Source organism: Ranitomeya variabilis, chromosome 1, assembly GCF_051348905.1.
Source record: "Ranitomeya variabilis isolate aRanVar5 chromosome 1, aRanVar5.hap1, whole genome shotgun sequence".
NCBI classification, from domain to species: Eukaryota; Metazoa; Chordata; class Amphibia; order Anura; family Dendrobatidae; genus Ranitomeya; species Ranitomeya variabilis.
This window is the reverse complement of record NC_135232.1, coordinates 692735638-692749122: the sequence shown is the minus strand read 5'-3', so window position 1 is coordinate 692749122 and position 13485 is coordinate 692735638. Positions and strand designations below refer to the sequence as shown.

The window sequence follows — 13485 nt, the reverse complement described above, 5'->3', positions numbered from 1 at the left end:
GACTACCCCATACTTCCAAGGATCAGCTGCATAATTGGTTTCACTCCGAGCATCCTCATCCACCTACCTGAGATATAGTTATATTTTTTTTTAGATTCATGGACCCCTGATGATGTTAGGTCCTTAGCAGCACTTGTAGACTAGGAAAGTGAATGGTCTTTGTTATCTTCCTCTGCAGCAACACTTCACTTAAATTAAAGGGGTTCTATGGAAAAGAACAAGATGGCTGTTTTGTTAGTAAAGCAGCGCCATAACCATCCACACTTTGTGTCTGGTACTGCAGCATGGCCCCATTCACTCTAACAGAGCTGAGCTGCAATACCAGACACAACCTACATACAAGTGTGGCGCTGTTTTTCAAATCGTGGAGGACCCTTTTAAGGATTAAACAAAATGCAGTAACATCAATGAGATGTCCATGTAATGCTTGGAGTAATGTAAAAACATACGAAAAAAATGAACAATAAGGGGGAATCAAAAGCTGTGTAACATTAAACCCCTTAAAAATATAAATGTTATTAAATATATTTAAAAATACCACTTCCCAGTGAATACAGAAAAAGTATAATTTAGATACAACAAAAATCTAATAGGTGCACCTATCCTGATAAAATGACCCTACACTGGCCTGCTATCCCTTCCTATCAGTGGAGGTTGGCACCCTGATAGATTATTTGGCTCCCCCACTCCGCGACGGCTATCGCCTGCTGGCCCTGAATATAGCTAGCCAGCTATAGGTGGGAAAACAATGAGCAATTAAGAGAGATGAAACAAAGCAGGGGTAGAAGAGTCTAAGGTGTACACTAAATATATGTTAACAACCTCCCTTCATGAAGTCCCAGACATGGCAACATTCTAGGATCATATGACATTGACGCTCATAGAATTACATGTAGTCATAGTAATGCACAGTTACACAATGATATATCTATGTGCATAAATGGTGAGACATGGATAGGAGGAAAGAAACATAAAAATAAAAATAAATGACCTAGTTAAGTCCCGATTGGGAACTATGCATGGACACACTATCTTGCAATATAAGAGAATCATTGTAAAAGACACATAGAAGGTCTATAGAAAATGTCACACCGTAAACTGCACAGTAGGTGAGGTTCCATGCAGATATACATATGCGGTAGTAGTCAATATTCAGTGCCTAAGTTCATGCATAGTATAGTGGGCCAAGAAAATAGACAATGTCAGAGACAACTAGTGAGGGGGATCTCATCCCCAAGACAAATCACTTAGCTCTCAGTCAAAACGCCCCGACGCGTTTCCCCGAATAACGGTTCCTCAGGGGGCAAAGTCGGATAAGATGAACCGGAGGTCAATGATGCAGGTGCCCTGATAGCGGGACAGACCAGGTCATATGCACATAGACATATTAGTGTGTAACTGTGCGTTACTTTGACTACATCTAAATTCTATGAGCGTCAATGTCATATGATCCTAGAATGTTGCCATGTCTGGGACTTCATGAAGGGAGGTTGTTAACATATATTTAGTGTACACCTTAGACTCTTCTACCCCTGCTTTGTTTCATCTCTCTTAATTGCTCATTGTTTTCCCACCTATAGCTGGCTAGCTATATTCAGGGCCAGCAGGCGATAGCCGTCGCGGAGTGGGGGCGCCAAATAATCTATCAGGGTGCCAACCTCCACTGATAGGAAGGGATAGCAGGCCAGTGTAGGGTCATTTTATCAGGATAGGTGCACCTATTAGATTTTTGTTGTATCTAAATTATACTTTTTCTGTATTCACTGGGAAGTGGTATTTTTAAATATATTTAATAAAATTTATATTTTTAAGGGGTTTAATGTTACACAACAATGCTTGGAGTAATGCATGTAATGCTTAGGTCATCTGGACGGAGAGACGCTCTTCATAGCCACTCTCCACTCGCAAATTAAAGGGGCTCTCCTTTATTATATGGACATTACATACTAGGGAATATGAATGGACTATCTAAAGAAGACTCTGTGTGAGAATAGGGTGTCAGTAAATGAGTCTTAAAGGGAACCTATCATGTCCCCAAATGCTATTAACAGTAGATATAGGGTTAATCTGCAGGATAATAGTGTTTCAGTGCTGTTCCACCGCATTATTAAAAGTGCAGCTACTGGAAGAAAATTAACCTTCTTTCTTCCAGGAACTGCCAGCTTTCAGTCATAGAGGAGTGCCCACAGCGGCTACAGGCATCGCTCAGTACACATGCCCGGCACGTTGACAGCTCATAGCGCAGCACATCTGTGCAGAACGAGCTATCAATCTAAGGGTCGGGACTGAGCAATGACTGAAGTCACTCTGGGGACGCCTCTATGACTGAAAGCCGGAGATTACTGTGAGGAATAAAGTTCACTTTCTACTGTTAGCTTTCAGTAAGGCGGACAGATAGAATTGGAACTGGAAATTAACCCTATATCTACAGGTTAATAGCCTTTGGAACATGACTGGTTCCCTTTAAAAAAAATTGGTTAAGTCGTTGTTCTAAGCACCATAGGGCTGTGTGTTTGGAAGAGCTTCATAGTGCCATGAATTTGGCGATAAAACATTTACTGGTGAGAATCATCAGCCATGGACCATCTTCATGGATAAGTGATAGAAGGGTTTGGTCTCTTCACAGTGTTTCTTCTATGAATGGAGGTGTAGCTTATTTACTCACAGAACACCTTGCTCTTTCTTCTTTCCAAGGAAATCGGTAACCTTCTTCAGACTCGTGGTCACGAGTGGGGAGTAACCACAGGCCGGAAAAGGAGATGTGGCTGGTTAGACCTGATAATTTTAAGATATGCCCACATGATCAATGGTTTCACTGCGTAAGTCAATCAATGCTAACCCAAAGCACAGACCCAAACCCAGAGACACAGTACAAGGCCAGGACCACAGAGATCAATAGCATTACTGTATAGACGTCATTTTATTGAGTTTATGGGGATGGCTTCTTGTCCACATTACAGAAGGTGTCCTTACAATAGTCCCACGTATTTCTCTATAGTTCATAGATCATCCTGTTGCACTTTGTGAAAGTGATCTTCTTTTTCCTTTTACGACAAAGAAAACATTAACACTTTAGTCATTTGTTTCAGTAAAATTCATACACGGTAAATCAATAGTACATGCGAATGTAAGGACTCTGTAAAATATCTGATCAGAGAAATGTTTCTTTCTCCACTTAATCGCTACTTTCCCTCTCTCTCTCGCCTCTTGAACTCAACATTAACTCAGAAATACAGCTAAAATCCTTCAAAAGATGCAGACTGCTGCCAGCACACTGAGAGATCACATTACAGCTACCGATATTTAAGTCTATGGAAATGAGAGGGTCAAGGATATACAGTGCCTTGCGAAAGTATTCGGCCCCCAGGAACTTTTCAACCTTTTCCCACATATCATGCTTCAAGCATAAAGATACCAAATGTACATTTTTGGTGGAGAATCAACAACAAGTGGAACATAATTGTGAAGTTGAACGAAATTTATTGGTTATTTTAAATTTTTGTGGAAATTCGAAAACTGAAAAGTGGGGAGTGCAATATTATTATTTTGGGTCAACTTCACAATGGTGTTCCACTTGTTGTTGATTCTTCACAAAAAAATTACTTTTGGTATCTTTATGTTTGAAGCACGATATGTGGGAAAAGGAGGATGAAACTGAGAGAGACAGATAAACTCTGCTGCTACTTTTTTATAATTATTTTAGTTCACACCAGTGCTGGAGTCACATCTACAATGCTCAGCACTGCAGTATAATGGTCTCCATGCATCTATTGGTTCTGAGCATGTGCTACTGTACATAGACAGGGGAGCAGAAATCTCTTTTCACTGTGTGCTGTGCATGGGTGACATCATAGCATCTAGTCTTCACCCACTAGTTAAAAAATTCGATAGAAAACCTGCAGAGGGGAAAACTAGTTGAAAAACAAAACGGGATACAATGAGGTAATGGCCACTAACAGCATTAAAGGGATTGTCCAGGCTTGGGATACAAGCCTGCAGTCACTCTACGTGACTGCAGACTTATGAAACCTCACACCACGCACTGTTAGGATTTTCTGGTGCCAGGAACAGGCGGGTGCATGACCGCAAGTTTGCGATTTGCATATATATATATATATATATATATATATATATATATGTATATATATAGTGACATGCTGACTAGACATGCACGGCCTCTTTCAATACAAGTGTATTGAGCGAGGCTGGACACGTCTAGTCGGAATGTGGCCAGAAGTATGCAAATCGTATATTTGCAGTAACATTACCACCCACTCCTGGCACTGGATAGCTCACGCTGTGTGAGCTGTGAAGATTCACAAGTCTGCAGTCACATAGAGTAACTGTAGACTTGTACACCAAACCTGGACATCCCCTTTAATTTATTTTGAACAGTTACCTGAAATGACAGGTCCATTTTAATATAAAACACATTAAAGTACTTTTTACAGGACAATTGCATCTAGAATGATTTAGTCTGATGCTGACTAGCGATGAGCGAACGTGGTAGGATAAGGTGTTATCCGCCCATGCTCGGGTGCTAACCGAGGATCTTCTGTGTGCTCGAATAATATGTTCCACTCCCTGCTCCTGCATGTCTCACGGCTGTTAAACAGCAGCAACACATGTAGGGGGTTACCTGTTTGTTAGGCAATCCCTGCATGTGTTGCGGCTGTCATACACCAGTGAGATATGCAGCCGCGTAGACTCGCACATATTTTTCGAGCACACTGAAGACCCTCGGTTCGCTCATCACTAATGCTGACCGACCTGGACTACTAAGGAGACCTACCCCACATCTGAATATGGCTTTAGGTGGAGATTACTACTTGTTTAAACCATTTATCTTTTCTTTTCAGCCTGGCACTTACAAAACTGGATATTTTAGACTCTCTGGATGAGATTAAAATTGGTGTAGCATACAGACTGAATGGGAAGAGAATCCCATACTTTCCAGGTTTGTCCATTTCTAGTGTCTTGATACATATGGCTTTGGGTGAGAAGGGGAAATGTATAGGAGCTCACCAATTCGCTGTCCAAGAGACGACTTCACCTGAATTCAGTTTGTAGTACTTTGCAGTTGTAATACAACATTAAAGGAAATCTGTCAGAAGGATCAACCCTCTAAAGTCATCCATATGGGCATGCAGGTCATAGGAAACAAAATGATACCTTGATGTCTGCGATCTGATGTCTTACTCCTGAAAAATGCACATTTTTTCCTTAATATGTAAATGAGCTGTTAAGATCTATGGGCCTGACATAGATCTCCCTGAGAATCTGCCTTCAGAGCTTGTTTTAAATGAAAGGAGATGATACCAGTGTGAGACGTTAGTCAAAAGAGCTGACTGTCAGTCATTTCATGTCTCACACTGGTAACGACCCCTTTTATTTATAAGGAGCCCTGGAGGCAGTTTCTCAAGGAGATCTATGTCTGGGCCATAGATCTTACCAGCTCATTTACATATTAAGAAAACGGTGGATTTCTTTGGAATGAGACATCGGATCACAGAGATCAAGATATCATATTATTTGACTTTCCATGACCTGCATGCCCATATAGATGGCTTATGAGGGGTGATCCTACTGACAGATGCCCTTTAAGGTATAACTAAACTTATAAACATCTTTTGATATTTTCAAGACCTTTTAAAAGTCCTTTAGATCTATGGAGGGTCAAAGTCCTGAGACTGAAACACAGGTTAGAATCTTTCATCCAAATTTAGAGTTAATCAGAAGTGTAACCACAAGCGATGGACATGTGACACACAATGCCAAGATTGCCATACCCCTAGTGCCATTAAGTCTACTTTAATTAAAGGTGAGCAGATAAACTCCCTTGAACACAGGGTTTCTATATGGACTGCAGCATAAAAAGTGAACCCTAAGCAACATGTATGGCCAATCAGCCGTGCAAAACCATGTGGCTCTATATAAAGCACTTGAGTCTGTACAGTGTGATGGATGTGCCCCATGATCCAAGCAAGATGGCCATTGAAGAACCCATTTTTTGGAAGCATTCGGAACAGTAATTTGGGTGGGGGGTGGATTTTCTTACCTACTAGCCAGTTAGATGCCCTTGTTACATATTGTGCTGCCCCAGCAGCACAGGATGAAAAAACATAAATGAATTGTGAATGCAATGATTATATTCCCCCATTATGTCTCGTCATAGCAAATCAAGAAATACTACAGAAGGTAGAAGTGGAATATGAAGCCATGCCAGGATGGAAGTGTGACACCACCGGTGCCAGGAAATGTGAAGACCTTCCTGCCAAGGCGCAGAGCTATATCAGATTTGTGGAGAACCACATTGGAGTGCCTGGTATGTGTCATGTGGATCAGAGTCGCTTTTTTCAGATCAAGCAGATAACAATATATATGATTTAAACTCTTCCAACACATTAGACCAATGTTGACCAAAACTGCCGATATCGATGGTTTTGGCCGATAGTCTAATGCATATGGGAGTTTGGGACAATTTCGGACTGCAGATCGTATCATTTTAGGGATAAGACATGTCTGGCAGAGGCTTTCTCATAGAGAACACAGGAGCAATCCGCTGAGCGAGAAACGGCCGAGGAGGCTGCCAGCCGAACGATCAGCCAAAGCGTTGTTCATGCAGAATATTAGTAGAGACTGAAAAATAAGTAAAGGGTTATTTTCAGTATCACAAGTGATCCCCTATCTGAAGGACCCCCAGCGATGCAGAGATAGGGGCTCTGCACATTCCAATCCTGCATGAAGCGTCGCTGTGCATGCTTCACCTTTGCTCCACTCATTGTCTATGGGATTACTAGAAAAAGCTGTGCGCTGTACTCTTCCGCTACAGAGCCCCGATCTCAAGATCACTGGGGGTCCCAGCATTTGGATCCTCCATAATTAAGCAAGTTATCCCTCATCCTACTTATTATGGAATAATATCTTGTGATCTTGAGACTAACCCTCTGTAAATCTTACACATATCCGATGGTCCTAAACTATGCTGTGATACGTTATATTAGAATGCACGCCACTGGAAATTTCCCAGTGATGTGTCTGTAAAGCATGTTTTTTAAAGCATGTTTTTTTTATAATAATCACATGGAGAACATTATAATTAATCATGGATGATGGGTGTATCATGGTAAACTTGCACTTCACTTCTTTTTAAAATGTGACCCTGTTCTCCTCAAACCTTTTATTTTATCGCCAAGAGGACCGCCACCGTTCTGTATAGCAGTGGTGGCCGAACATGTGCAGTGCTTACAAGCTCCTTCATAATGAGCTTGTAGGCACTGCACAAAAATGCCTCACACAGCAGCATCCAGAGCGCATAGTGTGGGCCAACAGCGTGACAATACTGCTGGTCCGAGCTGGCAATCAATCAGGCGCACACCGAGCAATTGGAAAGTGAGGAAGCTGGAGAGCGGTGTGGATTACAGGAGTGGTGGGAAGAAAGCTCACTTTGTATTATAAAGCTCTATCACATATATAATATATAGTGACAATCATATTTGTAGTCACTTGTGTCTTGTTTTTACTTGCAGTCAAATGGGTCGGCGTTGGAAAGTCAAGAGAGTCTATGATTCAGCTGTTCTAGTGTTCAATACACCGGATGTCCAATCCCTGATAACAGCAGCGTCGATAGAGAATAGTGTGTACTACAGCGTATTGTGGACCTGGTGTGACAATGGTTTCCCACTTTGTTACAGATCGTGACAACCTACAATTATCTAAATAAAACCGGGTTTGCAATAAACTTGTCTTCTGCTTATATTCCCAAACTGCCCCAAGTTCTAGGAGTTGTCATTGTCTCATCTGGACAACCACTTCTTTCACCTTCTGCAGGTATGACGGCTCTGACCAATATTGATCATCTGAGGATAGTTGCACGCTACCACTCATTTCCCCTATAGCGGATTCAGGAGGGGAAATGTAGTTTTGCAAAGTGTCTCCTGCCATTGTAATCTGATAATGATGCATCAGGTATCTAGTAGAGCTTATGACCTTTGAGAACACACAAATAGTAATCTGCAGATTTGTTCCAAGACTACAGAGCACAAAAAGTGTCACAAATACTTATCCGGAGATGCAGTCGTGTGAAAACATACTTTATATGGACAAAAGAATTGTGCCCCCTCCACATTATGCCTATGGGAGATTTTCTGACCTCCCATTCTAAAGCCATAAGCATTGAAAAGGAGTTACCGTACTATAAAGTTTGCATATATAACAGCCTCCACTCGTCAGTGAAGGTTTTCCTGTTCTACAAGATTTAAGAGGTGTCTGTGGAAACTTTTCCCCCTTCATCCAGAAGAGCAATTTGTGAGGGCAGACCCTAATGTTGGGGAGAGGTCAGGCTCACAATCTCTGATCTAGGTCATCCCAAAGGTGTTGATGGGGTTGAGGTCCAGGCTCTGTGCAGCCGCTCATGTTCTTCGCACCAAACACTCCCAATCATGCCTTTATGGACCTTGCGCACAGTTATGAGGAACAAAAAATGGCCTTCCCCAAACTGTCCCCACAAAGCTGGAAGCTACAATTGTCCGCAATGTCTTGTGATTTTAGATTTCCCTTCACTGGAATTAAGGGGCCAAAAAATAAGCCTATAGCATTATCCTTCCTACACAAAACTATACAGAGGGCACAATGTAGTCAGATGGGTAACATTCTCCTGGCATTCAGCCAACCCAGACTTCTCCATCAGAAGTGTAATATGTCAGTGTTGGCCATGGAAACTCATACCATGAAATCCCTGGTGGGAGCGCAGTGTTTGTGCTGATGTTAATACCAGAGAAAATATGGACTCTGCAGTTATGGAGTCAGCGGAGAGTTGGAGACTTTTCTGTCCTCTGCTTCCCAGCACTTGATGACCCCACTCTGTAATTTTATGGGGTCTCCATTTGGTGGCTGAGTTCCTTCCACTTCTCATGGGTAGCGTTTCTCCTTATGGAGAGTGACATACCAGCTGGCTTGTCAAGGTAAGGAGGCTTATTCGCCATGCAATGCTCTTCTGGGAAATTAAATATTCAAATTGCCTCTTCAGAGAAATAGAGGACTTAACTCTATAGCGCCACCAGTTGGGAGTAGCGATCCTACAAGTCACAATCAACCCTTTAACGAGTCGTGCAATATGACATAGGGTACTGTCACACTAAACGATTTACCAACGATCACGACCAGCGATACGACCTGGCCGTGATCGTTGGTAAGTGGTTGTGTGGTCGCTGGGGAGCTGTCACACAGTCAGCTCTCCAGTGACCAACGATGCCGAGGTCCCGGGTAACCAGGGTAAACATCGGGTTACTAAGCGCAGGGCCGCGCTTAGTAACCCGATGTTTACCGTGGTTACCAGCGTAAAAGTATAAAAAACCAAACAGTACATACTTACATTCCGGTGTCTGTCCCCCGGCGTTCTGCTTCTCAGCACTGTGTCTGCGCCAGCCGGAAAGCACAGCGGTGACGTCACCGCTGTGCTCGCTTTCCGGCCGGCCGGCGCTCACAGTGCAGAGAAGCAGAACGCCGGGGGACAGACACCGGAATGTAAGTATGTACTGTTTGGTTTTTTATACTTTTACGCTGGTAACCACGGTAAACATCGGGTTACTAAGCGCGGCCCTGCGCTTAGTAACCCGATGTTTACCCTGGTTACAAGCGAACGCATTGCTGGATCGCTGTCACACACAACGATCCAGCGATGTCAGCGGGTGATCCAGCGACGAAAGAAAGTTCCAAACGATCTGCTACGACGTACGATTCTCAGCAGGGTCCCTGATCGCTGCTGCGTGTCAGACACTGCGATATCGTATGGATATCGCTGGAACGTCACGGATCGTACCGTCGTAGCGATCAAAGTGCCACTGTGTGACAGTACCCTTAGGATAAAAGCCAAATCAGTATCTCAATTCGCAGACACGGTGTTTCGATCACTCACAGGTGACGGAGGAAGATGTAGGAGGAAGAAATGTCATGAACGGACTTGTTTCATCGGTGGCTCCTATTACAGGACTGTGCTGGTATCTGTGAGATCTGCACCACCAGCCATCTGTCATGTTAGTAAAGGCAGAAGACATGTGGGGGGTTATCCTACAAGGGCAGTAGCACTGTATGAGATATATGGGGGGAGTTTGGAAGGGTGAAGCGCCGGATGCTATACATCGGGGGGCGAGGGGCTGGAGGTTACACACCAGGGGCAAAGGGGCTGTATGTGATACACGGTGGGTGGGCGAGGCGCCGGGTGTTATACCCCGGGGGCAATGTCACTGAGTGAAAAAACTAATTCAACTGGCCATATAGTGCATTTATCTCCAGGTGAAGCTGTGTGAAAGCATATTACATTACAAAGCAATTTTAAATCCACAACAGTTCCCATTGGGATATCATCCAGATTTCCTAGATTCTTGACTATCAGGTACATATAAGACCGCAGAGGTCTGTAAAACATACCAGAATACTGTCACTTCCAACTGCCCTATAAAAGTGAAAAATAGATTAAATCTCTGCATTGCACTAAATTACTAAAAGATCCATACCTAAAACTGTAACAAACCTGGTTATCCATATTATATGCCTCATCATAAGCCGTTCTCCAGCGGTAAATCTCTGGTTTACCATACACATCCAATGGAATATCAGGCTTTTTGGTGCAAGTATCTTCGGCAAACCTGACCAAGCTGTTTTGTGGAGAGCGGAAATGTACATTTCTACCTGCGAAACTTTACACATGGAGAACACAAAGCAAGGGAAACAAATAAAAGCAAATAAATAAATATTTCTATAATCATTTTCTCTTTATTTACAATCAATAGCTTTAACATTTATTAATGGGACTAGAGGAAATCAGCAGAGGATTTATTATAGAGTTTGACATTGCTGAATAGAGAGGTGTCTCACCTTTGCTCTGTTTTATGACTTGTTTTGTGCAGTCTGTTCATTTCTATATCCATAGCTGCCATCTAAAATACAACATGAAAAACAGAAAACAATATATTTCCTCTGGTAACTAATATATATATTTGTTAAAGACCATTTCCACCTATAAACATTTTTTACAGTAAAATTGTCCTTTTTGTCACTTGTTTCTCATTAGGACGTCGGAGCAAAAAAGAAATAAAAAGGTCATAGAGCAGATCAGAAAAAGGTTATAAATACATGTGTAAGAGCTGACACCTTACTTGTAAGCACGGGCTGCTGGAAATAGCAAGGGCGCTCTATGTTGTGTCCGTAGAGTTTGTTGTCCCCGTTACCAGGTGACAGCCATCAAGGCCACCGGGGCGGCAGGAGCCAGCGCCTGGAGTTTAGAACTTGCAACTTTTAAAATCAACGCTCTCACATTGCAATACAATTTAGAACAGGTCTCTTTTTATGCACATATTCTTTTTGATTTTGCCTGCAAAATAGAACAATGTCCAAACGATATACATCAGAGTTCATTATCTACAGAGCCATGATCTGGTGTCTGAGGATGCTCATCTGCAGTAGTGCTCATACCATTTACAGCAACGGCAACAAAATTCTGTTCTTGACAAGGACTGCCACTGCCGTGCGGACTTCTGTTGTTAGTCTCATCTTGTAAGGTGGATCCTCAAAGAATAAGGTCCAGGCACACAAGAAACAGGTAGCATAAGTATTGGAGACAGTAGGTGGTTAGAAGACTGGAATGCAGGTAGCAGAGGTCCTGGAGACCACAGACGGACAGGTACCAGAAGTTCTGGAGACAGCTGTCGGACAGGAGACCATAAACAGGTACCAGAGGTTCTGGAGACCGCAGGTGGACAGGAGACTGTAAACAGGTTCCAGAGGTTCTAGAGACAGCTGGCGGACAGGAGACCAGGAACAGGTACCAGAGGTTCTGGAGACCGCAGGTGGACAAGAGACAGGGAACAGGTACCAGATGTTCTGGAGACAGCCGTCGGACAGGAGACCATAAACAGATACCAGAGGTTCTGGAGGCCGCAGGTGGACAGGAGACTGTAAACAGGTTCCAGAGGTTCTAGAGACAGCTGGCGGACAGGAGACCAGGAACAGGTACCAGAGGTTCTGGAGACCGCAGGTGGACAGGAGACAGGGAACAGGTACCAGACGTTCTGGAGACAGTTGTCGGACAGGAGACCATAAACAGGTACCAGAGGTTCTGGAGACCGAAGGTGGACAGGAGACAGGGAACAGGTACCAGAAGTTCTGGAGACAGCTGTCGGACAGGAGACCATAAACAGGTACCAGAGGTTCTGGAGACCGCAGGTGGACAGGAGACCGGAAACAGAGGTTCTGGAGACCGCAGGTTGACAGGAGACCGTAAACAGGTACGAGAGCTTCTGGAGACCACAGGCGGACAGAAGACTGGGAGCAGGTACCAGAGGTTCTGGAGACCGTTGATGGACAGGAGACTGGGAACAGCTACAGAAGGTCCTGGAGACTGCAAGCGAACAAGAGACAGGGAACAGGCACCAGAGGTTCCGGAGACTGCAGGTGGACAGAAGACTGGGAGCAGGTACCAGAGGTTCTGGAGACCACAGGCAGACAAAAGACTGGGAGCAGGTACCAGAGGTTCTGGAGACCACAGGCGGACAGAAGACTGGGAGCAGGTACCAGAGGTTCTGGAGACTGCAGGCGGACAGGAGACAGGGAACAGGCACCAGAGGGTCTGGAGACCGTAGGCGGACAGGAGGCCGGGAGCAGGTACCAGAGATCCTGGAGACTGCAGGTGGACAGGAAACCGCAAACAGGTACCAGAGGTTCTGGATACTGCAGGCAGATAGGAGACTGGGAACAGGTATCAGAGGTTCTGGAGACCGCAGATAAGTCGCAGAAGTCCTGGAAACCGCAGGCACTTAGAAGTCTTAATACCAAGAGACACAAGTGTGTGTCTTGGTGGGCCTAATATATGCTCAAGTACAGGGCTGGCTCCATGTGTTCGGTGGCCCAGGGCAAAAGAGTATCAGTGGACCCCTTTAACACATACCACAATTCATGATGCACAGATACGGTAGAGAAATATAGGTATAGTACAATGCCAAATATTTCACTTCTTACATTACATGATTGATATCTATATCTCAGGAATTGGACAGTATAGTCCTCCATACAGTATTATGGGCACCACATAGTGCTCCATACAGAATAATGAGCCCCATATAAAGCTCCATACAGAATAATGGACCCCATATATTGCTCCATACAGAATAATGGGCCCAATATATTGCTCCAAACAGAATAATGAGCCCCATATATTGATCCATGCAGAATAATGGACCCCATATATTTCTCCATACAGAATAATGGATCCCATATAATGTTCCATACAGAATAATAAACCCATATATTGCTCCATACAGAATAATAAACCCCATATATTGCTCCATACTTTATAATGAGCCCCATATATTGCTCCATACAGAATAAAGGACAAATATATTGCTCCATACAGTATACGATGAGCACCATATAATGCTCCGGTATATGATGGGCCCCATATATTGCTCCAAACAGAGTGGTCCCCATAAG

At 43.6% G+C, this 13485-nt stretch overlaps 1 protein-coding gene and 1 long non-coding RNA gene across 4 annotated transcripts in view; one reads left to right on the top strand and one right to left on the bottom strand.

Annotated features, from left to right (window-relative positions):
* ADSS1 (adenylosuccinate synthase 1) overlaps positions 1-7741 on the top strand; it is an 81136-nt gene extending 73395 nt beyond the window's left edge. Inside the window, exons 10-13 of the mRNA XM_077266485.1 lie at positions 2695-2819; positions 4860-4957; positions 6176-6325; positions 7530-7741. Of these exons, the coding sequence (XP_077122600.1) occupies positions 2695-2819; positions 4860-4957; positions 6176-6325; positions 7530-7582 (426 nt within the window). The 3' untranslated portion in view covers positions 7583-7741. The remainder of the gene's footprint in view (positions 1-2694; positions 2820-4859; positions 4958-6175; positions 6326-7529) is intronic.
* On the bottom strand, positions 2914-12287 carry LOC143776767 (uncharacterized). 3 transcript variants are annotated; one of them, XR_013215906.1, is made up of 5 exons: positions 11473-12287; positions 11157-11371; positions 10876-10937; positions 10532-10697; positions 2914-3044 (listed from the first exon to the last, which is right to left on the bottom strand). It is a non-coding gene; the product is annotated as an uncharacterized LOC143776767 (long non-coding RNA). The 3 variants fall into 3 exon arrangements; XR_013215903.1 differs by lacking the exon at positions 11473-12287 and having other exon boundaries at positions 10515-10697; positions 11157-11445; XR_013215905.1 differs by lacking the exon at positions 11473-12287 and having other exon boundaries at positions 11157-11421.
* Between the last annotated feature and the right edge of the window lie 1198 nt (positions 12288-13485).